The sequence below is a fragment of the Alosa pseudoharengus genome, unplaced genomic scaffold, assembly GCF_046254945.1.
Source record: "Alosa pseudoharengus isolate Yale_2024_CS ecotype anadromous, Long Island Sound unplaced genomic scaffold, YU_APseudo_1.1 YU_APseudo_1.1_scf_8, whole genome shotgun sequence".
Classification (NCBI taxonomy): Eukaryota; Metazoa; Chordata; class Actinopteri; order Clupeiformes; family Clupeidae; genus Alosa; species Alosa pseudoharengus.
Window position 1 is genome coordinate 19251335 of NW_027468870.1, and position 10826 is coordinate 19262160.

At 43.4% G+C, this 10826-nt stretch overlaps 1 protein-coding gene across 1 annotated transcript; it reads right to left on the bottom strand.

Annotated features, from left to right (window-relative positions):
• Positions 1 to 517: 517 nt before the first annotated feature.
• On the bottom strand, positions 518 to 10425 carry LOC143112424 (thread biopolymer filament subunit alpha). The gene is made up of 11 exons (XM_076274691.1): positions 9865 to 10425; positions 8541 to 8752; positions 8229 to 8289; positions 7976 to 8071; positions 7291 to 7467; positions 4558 to 4683; positions 4128 to 4241; positions 3645 to 3751; positions 3337 to 3449; positions 2616 to 2813; positions 518 to 643 (listed from the first exon to the last, which is right to left on the bottom strand). The coding sequence occupies exons 1-11, from the start codon at positions 10423 to 10425 to the stop codon at positions 624 to 626; spliced, it is 1785 nt and encodes a 594-aa protein (XP_076130806.1). The 3' UTR covers positions 518 to 623.
• Between the last annotated feature and the right edge of the window lie 401 nt (positions 10426 to 10826).

The window sequence follows — 10826 nt, forward strand, 5'->3', positions numbered from 1 at the left end:
TGTCCCTCCGTGTTTTCACAAGAATTACCGCTACGCTTCAACCACGACTCCATCGTTTGAGTTTTGACAGTGATTGACAGGTGATGGCGGCTGGCATGTGACAGGTTGGGTCGAACCATCCTGGTATGGGGGGGACTCTGGGTTTTTAGGATAATGAAATTGAATAGCCTACTGAAATATAAAATTCATTTTATGAACTTATATTTTCCTGAAATATTTATTAAATAGTTGTTATTTTTGCATGGATTCTACTTTTTAAATATATGTATATTTTAAAATCTCACGTACCCCCTGGAGTGTCCTCACGTACTCCCCAGGGCGTACCCTCATTTGAGAACCACTGCACTAGACAATTGTTGCATGGGAGCTGTATTCTGATTATTGAGGAGGCAATGAATCGACTAGTAGGGAGGGACTTATTCCTATGCTAGGTCAGATGAAATGTGGTATCTTGAGATATGCCCATATATATATAGATATGACATGAATGACATTGAACAGCAAAGTGTCATAACATATTTTATTGAGGTGGTATAAAACATACAGTAAAGCGTTGAGTCTTCACCAGAGAGTGGCATTGATATCATTCAGGTAAGGAGCAACTGAGAGATGGCATCAGCTCTTCAGTAGACCGCGGAAGATACTGTAAAACAAAAATAAATTGGATTTCTCAGACAAAATTACCTAATTCCATAGAGACCTGTAAGCACCCACATATGTTTAATAGTGTAAGTAGTAGTTCAACACAATTAGGATCACAGGTGTAGTGTTTATTAGGGTCACGATCAGACAGGACGCGCTTTGCAGCTTATAAAGCCTGAGGCTCGGCTTAGAGACAAACTTTTTTCAATTCGAGGCACTCAGGGCGCCTCCGCAAAAAAACACGAGGCACTCTGGATGCATAATCAGTGCGCAAAACGCTTACTGCCAATATGAAACAATGTGGAAAATGTGCAGCTCACTGCAAAAACAGAATTCTGTCTGATCGCCCCCCTACTTATCTGCACTCTGCGGAGTATGCAGCAGAATGAGTCCTATGTTCCAACACATTTCATGTGCATTCATAGAATGGTTAGGGGGAAAAGTGGGAGTTTCCAGTAAAAAGCTCCTATATGTATTGCCCTGTATGTACCAAAACTGCCTGTGAATGTGCGACTTTATTTTGCTGTGAAAAATTTCCGCTATTTGGATAACACTTGGTTGGTGTAATCCAAATGGCTGTTAAATGCTAGCCTGGTTATACTGCCTTCACGCCAACCGTAAACTCGGAGGACACGACTTTAAAAATCCGTAGAAAAGTGTGTTCATGACATCAGCTCGGAAAACAAATACAGGAAACACATAAATAAGTTATTAGAATTGTGATGTGATGCTACGGTTGAGCAAGAAGGAAAATGTCTCTGGTGAGTGTTTCTATCTGTAGTGTTCTATCAGAGGTCCGAATTTCCAAATATCCGATGTGACATGAAGGCGGCATTAGCACCAGATCTTATCTCAATTTAAATTGAGATTGTATCTGGACAAGGTTCATTCACCTCCCATTTCTAAGGGTTGTCACCAATGGGACACCAATCAAAATGCCTCTGGACACAATTGGATAGACCTAAAACCAATCAGAGCGATGAAGGAGATGACATATGCAGAGCAAAGGACAAAACATCTCAACAAATGAGCATTTAACAAAAACTGCTTCAATGTCATCATCTTAAGCCAGCCTCAATAGTTGATTGGTGCCCAGGTTTTAGGAACATTGGAAATTGAAGTTAATGGTCTCTTTGCCAGACGGACCTGCAGAGTATATTACAAATTTGCCAAAGGTTCGACTGAGTTCTCCCAGGCTAGTTAAATGTGTCAATAAAAGAAACATTCAGAGACAACAGATTCGGTATACAGTGCACCAGTTTTGCTTCTTTGTACTATGTCAAAAGCAACTTAAATTTTTGTTTGCCTTTCTAATGTCTTACTTTTACTTTCATGAAATCAAATTTAACTTCCCTACTTTCCTGCTACACAAGGCTACAGTATGCACTCTGTCATAGCCTATGTGCAAAAATAGTTTGAGTATAGTTATTTAAGTGGCACTTATGTGCATTATCTGTTTGTTGACATCTTCTTATCATGTATTGTATTATATTGTGACCGCTTCACTTTTGATTCCTTTTAATGTTGTCATCTGTTGACTCATTCTACGGAGCCTGGGTGTGTGTCATTGCAAGATTATTTGTATATTGAGAGAATGTGCGTTCATTTTACTAAATTGTGCTCTCGTTTTACTAAATTGTGGATTCATTTTATTAGATTGTGTGCACAATTTAATATATTGTGCGCTTGTTTTACTACTTAGTACTATTTATTATTTAGTATAACGTGCGCACGATTTACTAAATTGAGAGCAAAATTTAGTAAATAGTGCACACATTTAACTAAATTGTGTGCACATTTTACTAAATAGCATGCTTATTTTACTTGGGTGTGCGCTCATTTTACAGCACAATTAGCGAGGAAAATTAATCGTTTAGATTCATTGATAGACTAATCTGTATTAATATAGTTGTTAGTGGCAGCCCTACTAACATGCACTGCACTCGTTATAATGGATAATAAGAGAGACTCACACGCACTGCTGCTAAGGCTTGAGGAGAAATAGCTGCTGGCTCCAAAAGACCCCGCCCCTCCGAGTCCTGAGCCAAAACCGCCTCCAAAACCACCGCCAAGACCTCCTCCTAGACCACCGCCAAGACCTCCTCCTAGACCACCTCCAAGACCTCCTCCTAGACCACCTCCAAGGCCTCCTCCTAGACCACCTCCAAGACCTGGGCAGAGAGTCGAGGAGAACGGAATAACAATCAGTGATGAGAAAGTTATGTGGCCATGAACAGCACTAGTGAGCATTATCTGAGTTAGCTAAGCCTTAACAGTTAGCAGGTACCCCAAAAGACCTCTGAAGTTCACCTACAAAAAAGCTGCCATCTTTGCCCATATAAGGAGATCTGGTATCTTGGGGAAATAACATGGGGATTTTGATTTTGTTCTCGCAGGGACGAAGAAGTCTGAAATGCAGACGTTTTGCTCTACACACTTTTGTCCTCTGCCTTCGAGTGGGTACTGTGATCTACGGTACATTAATATTGTGAACTTTGCAACTTGCCATAGACAGTTAGCTTCGATTAACAGCCGGATCTCCTTATAACCCGTAGCATCTCACTGGACTAGCTTTCCATTTTTCATGCTCTTACATGTTTCTGATTTGGGTGATTATTTATAGGTAATACACATAGAGATGTTGTCAGATAGAGAAACAGTATAATAATGATAAAAAGATGACAGATAATCTACCCAATCCATAGCCTCCACCTCCGCCAGCAGCCAATCCCAGACCAGCACCTCCAGCGGCTCCTCCCACTGATGTTTTAGACATGTGGACGGTCACGCCCCCTCCAGACTTCAACCTGAGGGAGAAAACGCACACATTTACATTTAATTTAGCCGACGCTTTTTCCAAAGTCGATGGATGCAGATATATTATTATACTATTTAGGTCATAATCCTGCAGTCGTCTCAACAGACCAGGCGCAAGGCCTACATGGGCGCCAGTTTCCCCGGGCAAACTGATTATGGGGCACTAGTGGGCATGTGTGCCTTACCTGCTTTCTTCTCCATCCAGGAGCTTTTTGTAGGCTGTGATCTCCACATCCAGAGACATCTTACTGGCCAGCAATTCTTGATACTCCTGGCCATAGTGTGTGATTTGCTAGAAACACACACATGTGATTGTCATTGCCAGGTCTGTAGTAATGTGTGCAAAAATCTGTAACACCTCCTTCAGGAAGCATGTTTGTATGCGTCATTCATCAAGTTCATCCAGCCGGGCTTCAAGCACCACCTCTAAACAATATGGCAGTACAGGTGACAGACACACATGCAGACAGACACTCCTGATGTATAAGCAAAGTCCTTATAGGCAAGTCCCCCCACTCGGTGGCCATCTTGGTAACACACTTTGGGCAGTTATCAGTCAGCTATATTGTGCCATATTGTCGTTATGAACTACCCCTATGCATTTCTATGGAGGATTCTTTGAGTACTGTGTCTCCTCAGTAGAAAGTGTTTGTAAACTTCGTTTGTACCTTGCGGAGGTCATCCAGCTGTGATTTGAGTGTCATGACTTGCTCCTGGTACGTCTCTGTGTGGGAGCTCGAGTGAGACTCCGCCTCCTCCACCTGAGACTCCAACTGGATGTTCTGAAATGTCAACGGATCACCATATTTTGTATCACAGTATTTTATATTTTGACACATTATTTGAAAAATCATCAAAATGTATCTGATTCTAAACATTAATAAACATTAAATTAAGAAGCACCAACGGATCACATCAGTGAATTAATTCTAAATAAAAATACAAAACTGATAAACAACAATTTGCTACCCCTTCCTTACTTTTTTATTTTTTACATATTCCAAATTTTTCAAACCGATTCTTGGTACATGAACGTGTGAGAATTAAAAAAAAAAAATGTCACAAACACATTTCTACACCGGACCGAGATGACCCTACCAGTGTCTTGATGCGTTCAATCTCTCTCTGCACAGAGTCTATCTGCAGTTTGTAGACCCGAAGTTCCTCCTTGGCGGACGTGAGAGTCTGAGTGTTGGGCTGGGTGGTCAGGGACATCATGGAGATCTGTGGAGACGGCAGAGATGGTTAGCCAAACACCCTGCAGACATACTAGTTTTCCATTGGAGGTGCCTCACTATTTTATGAAAATGTTTATAAATGGAATTATGATTGTGTGTATAATAACTACCGGTATGAATGCTTACCAAACAAACAGCCAAGAGTAAACAATGAGGTGAGCAGGGATTGGGAGAAAAGCAAGAGGAAAATCAGACAGGAAGTGATGTAATAAAAATATGGTGTAAGATGGCATAGAGAATAAGATATCCCTTTTTGCAGACGACATCACACTATTCCTGTCACACCCCAAAACATAATGCTAATGCTAATGCCCATATCTGATGGAGTGGACTTAAACTTTCTGGGCACCGCTCCATTTAAATTAGCAAGAGACCAATTCAAAACTTTGGGTATCATTGCGACGCGGGAGCATGGAAAACTCCTCAACAGTAACTGGGAATCCAAAATACAACAATTGAAACAGAATATTCAATTTTGGAACACACTGCCCATTTCTATGGTCGGTCGCATCAACGCTATAAAAATGGTTGTCCTTCCTAGATTTTTATACATTTTCCAGAGTATCCCTGTCTTTATTCCCCTCTATTACTTCAAAAAGCTGGACTCTATCATATCCTCCTTTCTATGGAACAATAAATTAGCCAGAATATCCAAAAAACACCTGTTTAAGTGTAGAGCGGAGGGAGGCTTTGGTTTACCTTACTTTAAGCTTTACTACTGGGCCGCCAATTTGAATGCAATACTTCACTGGCGTAAAGGTTTCCCGACAGCCCACTACAATCAAGAAGATGTGCCCTCTTGGCTTCAGATAGAAATATCTGCATGTGGTGCCACCTCCCTCCCAGCACTCCTTAATAACCCTGCAAAAATAAAGACACCTCTCTATATAAAAAATCCAATTATACTTCACTCCTTAAGAATTTGGAAACAAATTAAATCTTTTCTTGATTTGCCCTTAGTCTACATAGACAGTCCAATCTGTCACAATCATGCTTTCCCCCCTGCTTTGATGGATCCAGCCTTTTCCATCTGGAAAGCCAAAAATATTTTGTTCATACAGGACCTGTACCTTGAAGGAAACCTAATGTCATTTCAAAATCTCCAACAGACATATGACTTACCGTCCACACACTTATTCAGGTTCCTCCAGATCAGGCATTATATCAGGACTCATATACCACAATACGAACACACGCCCAAACACAACACATTTGACAGTCTTAGACATCTTGTACCAGGGAGCAGAGGCACAGTTTCCTCCCTGTATGGTATCCTATTGGCCCATGAAGGAGTGTCCACTGATAAGTTGAAGAATGATTGGGAGCAGGAACTTAATATGGAGATTTCAGGAACGGTCTGGGAGGGAATTCTGGATAGAATTCATAGCATCTCTATACACTCCAGACATTCCTTAATACAGTTTAAAGTAGTCCACAGGCTCCATTACTCTAAAGCCAGGCTCCATGCCATATACCCTAACATTTCCCCCCTATGTAATAAGTGTAAACAAACAGGGACTCTTACACATCATTTTTGGTATTGTTCTAAGTTAACTCTTTTCTGGTCTCTTATATTCAACAACATTGAACTGCACTTCACAAAACTATTGCACCTGACCCTCTCCTTGCCATCTTTGGTTCAGTTGTTTATAATCTCAACATCACAAACTATGAGGGGCAAGCCATGTCTCTATGTAATCTGTTGGCCATGCGCCTCATTTTGCAACAGTGGAAGTCAGACACCAGCCCTCTTTTCCAGCAGTGGCTTAGAGAGTTAGGCAATGTACTTCACATGGAAAGACTCCGCTATAAGATGTCGTACAAAGAAAGGATCTTCCAAAGAATATGGCAGCCTCTGCTGGACAAATGGTCAGAAGCGTGTGAAACTAATAATGCCCAGGGTGACACCCCTAGCACTTGAGTGTGCGGCTTTCTATCTTTCTTTTTCCTGAATATGTCTTGTGCACTATGTTGACTGTCATTATTACTTTTTTCTGTCTAGCTGGCTTTTCTTTTTTCTTTTTTTTTTGTTTTGTTTGAGGGGTGGGGGGGTATAGGCTTTGTAGGTTTTTGCTGTTTTGTTGCTGAATTTCTTTCAGAAAATCCTGAGGGAAATCTCTTGTATTGTTATCCTGTATATTCCCTGTATAAACGTTTCCTTCAATAAACATATTTAATAAAAAAAAAAAAAATGGTGTAAGACGCTTGTGAAAGAAGTATATGCAGCTTTCAAGTGACAAAAACGGCAAATTCCAAAGTTCACATTAAAACTGTTGGACATGAAAGGCCACATGGACTACAAACAAACTACAACATGACAACAAAAGTGACGACAAGCCCTCAACTGGGCAACTCTGTAAGCAAAATCTACCCCCAGTTGCCCACCTCTTATTCCCACATGAAGTGACGTGAATGATGATGTTTTCACTGGGGAAAAGGTTTTTCCTGTGAACGCACCGAGAGCACTGCACATGAAGGAAGTGATGTAAAGAAAGATAGCCAGAACACTGGACATGAAGGAAGTGATGTAATGAAGGGTAGCCAGAGCGCTACACATAAAGGCAGAAAGATACGAAGAAGAGAAGAGACTTACGCTATCCTGGACAGATACTAAAGCGTCCTGCTTGCTCCGTTGAGCAAGGGCTTCGTAGTGTCCCCTCACATCCGCCAGAGCTGACGTCAGATCCTGTGCCTGTGCTGCATTGTCCACAGAAATGGACACGGCTGACCTCACACTGCCTGTCACAATGTTTCGGACCTCTTTAACTTTCTGTGAAAGGGGAAATCCAAAAACTGTCTTTATTCATTTATGTGGAAGGCAAACAATTTAGCCAACGGAAATAAAAAAAGGCTAGTGAAAAAAGACTAAACTGTGTTGTGAATTAAGACTAAATGATCTTATTACAGTGACATTGCGTCCTTGGTAATTCTCCTTTCTGTTTGAATTGAGCTGTTGAGCATTGGTTCAATAAAGATGCGGCCTTTCTTTGTAGTTTTAGGGTTTTCAGTATAAACTCCCACCCACACTCACATACATTTCTGTGGTAAACCAGACAGTAGCATACATGTCATGCAGCCTACAGGTAGTTTTTGGGTAGTCCTTTCCTGTATGCACGGAATAGTTGATTTAAGGGTTAGCTAACCCTAGCTGTAGCAATGATCAGGCCCTTTATGTCATGCCCAAATGCTGATGTAGATCAATAATGATCTGTCTTCTTTATGTGTAAAAAAGGCATCGAGTCCAAGCTGTTTGGAAAACGAGATCACAATGTACTTACAGCATCATAAACCTGCTTGGATAAGGCAATATGGTCTTCCAGCCCACTGATACTAGTCTGCAGCTCGAAGATGGACAGGTAGAGGCTATCAACTTCCTGCACACAAGACGGTAACATTATCAACTTCCTGCACGCAGTGTCTTAAATCCTATTCAGTCATTGTTTATTTAATTCAGTTAGTCAAATACTTAAGTATTGTGAGAGGTGATATACATGTAAACAATATGATAATAATAATTAATAATAATCTTGCCTCCTTCAGGTTGCTCCAGTCGATCTCCAGAGTCTTTGTTTGTGCCGTTTCCTCTTCATACCTGAAGAAACAGCCAATCAAACGTGTATATAGATATATTATATATATTTATTTTGTTCACCTTTTTATGCCTTTAATCTGACAGGACAGTAGAGAGAGTGACAGGAAGTGAGTAGGAGAGACATGGGGTGGGACCGGGAAATGACCCGGGCTGGACTCAAACCCGGGTCCCCGTGGATCCGAGTGTGGTATGGGTGCCCCCTAGACAGTCTCAGTTCAATGATAACAATAACAGTGCTTGATCACACACACCTGGCGCTGACGTCTTCAATGATGTTCTTGTAGTGTTCGATTTCAGCGATGACGGCCTCTTTGGTAGCGGTCAGCGAGTCTATCTGGCCCTTGTAGGAGCCGATGGCGGAGGTGAGTAGGATGGACGTGCTGGCCGGGCCGCCCTGGTCGGGGTTGGTGAACATGGAGATCTTGGCCTTCAGCACGGCGTTGTGCTGCTCCAGAGAGCGAGCCTTATACCGCACAGGGAGAGTGCAGGTAGGTGAGGACCAGGACATGTATGAACACACACACACAAACAGACATACACACTCACAAAGACACATTGACACAGACACACATACTTTCTTTCTCGCACACGCTGACACTCACACAGACACTCTCTCTCACACACACACACAGGCACACACACACACTGACGCAGAAACCCTATGTGTCTTTAGGTTTTAGAACCATGCAAGCTTCACTCTCACACACACACACACACTCACGCTGAGGACCTCAGGTGCTGGAAGCATACCAGTTGCTCCTTCTCCTACTGCACACGTCAGGACATTCTACAGTGTATCTGTGTCCTCAGGCACTAAAATATGTAGGCTGCACACCACACACACACACAATCTCTCTCTCTCTTACACTCAATTTTAACATCATTATTTAACACAGCTGATCAATGATTTGTGAAACCATACATTAATTTCAAACTTTAAAAATGTGGATTTGCCTGAATTGTATCAGTAAGTCAACTGAACTAAAATCAATGTAAATGTAAAATCACACACACACACACAGACTATCAGTTATCACAGACGCTGTACTCTCTCACACACTCTCTCATCATCCCTGCTAAACACATATTCTCAAACACATATTCTCACTCAGTGACAAACCCATGGTCTGGCACAAATAAACATGGTTTGTTCCACACACACCCCATTGTGTGTCTCCCAGCAACACACTCTCACCGAGACATTCTGCACATATACTTCCACACACCTGCTCCCTGCTCTCATCTTATAGGTCAAGGAGGTCTCTCTTTCACTCGCGCACACATACACACACACACACACACACACACTGCCTCTCTCACTCACACACATAGACACACACAACCTCTCTCACTCACTCAGACACAACACAGCCTTTCTCTCTCACTCACTCAGACACAACACAGCCTTTCTCTCTCACTCACTCAGACACAACACAGCCTTTCTCTCTCACTCAGACACAACACAGCCTTTCTCTCTCACTCACACACACACAACACAGCCTTTCTCTCTCACTCACACAACACAGCCTTTCTCTCTCACTCACACACAAACACACACCTCCTCCAGGTGCTCACCTTATCGATGAAGGTGGCGAACTTGTCGTTGAGCACCTGCAGCTCCTCCTTCTCTCGGAGTCGGGTCACCTGCACTGTGTCCAGAGATGGCAGAGAGGGGTCCAGTGTGGGAAGTGCCCCTCCTGCCCCCCCGCCCACTCCACCTGCCCCAGCCACCCCAACTGCCCCTGCAGCGCCCACTCCCTGGCCTGCCCCCAGGAAGGCCGGGTTGAACCCATACGCGCCGATCTTGAACACTTTCCCACCGAGCCGGGCACGCAGTGGAGCCACGCCCATACGGAACCCTGCAGCCCCCCGAGAGCCGCCCCCCGCTGCCCCGCCGGACCCTAGCCCCATTCCGAACCCCGCTCCGGCAGACCCGAGGCCCATTCCGAACCCCATTCCACCACCCAGACCCGATCGCAGAGCGAGGGACCCTCCCCCACCTCCCCCCAGTGACATTCCTCCCCCGAAAGAGCGCATGCCAGAGGACATCCCTGACGCGCGTGAGAATAACTTGTTTCCACTGTAGGTGGCGCCAAAGCGCACAGCGCCTCCACTGAGACGGGCTGAGTCGGCCATGAGCGCAGCTGCAGAAGGAGAGAGGAGAGACGCCGAGATGGAGCTGCTCAGTCAGGTGCAGCAGCCCCTTTGGAGAAGCACTATTTATGCAGACAGACACGGGGGTGTGTCTGTGACAGAGCACTCCAGACACACACACACACACACATACATTTGGCACACACACACACACACATTTGGCACATACACACACATTTAGCACACACTTTAGCACACATAAAAACACATGCATCCAGCACACACACACATACATCCAGCACACACACCAAAACATACACAAACACACATACACATAGCACACACCTAACCCACACACACACACACACATAGCACACACCTAACATACACATACACACACTATATTGTTGAATTCTGCAACACAAGTGAACAGTCCAACAATT

Coding starts and splice junctions, on each gene's coding strand:
- LOC143112424 (XM_076274691.1), bottom strand. CDS start 10,425: ATGGCCGACTCAGCCCGTCTCAGTGGAGGCGCTGTGCGCTTTGGCGCC. Junction 7,468..7,975: donor CCAAGCAGGTTTATGATGCT/GTAAGTACATTG, acceptor CCCCTTTCACAG/AAAGTTAAAGAGGTCCGAAA. Junction 644..2,615: donor AAGCCTTAGCAGCAGTGCGT/GTGAGTCTCTCT, acceptor TTTGTTTTACAG/TATCTTCCGCGGTCTACTGA.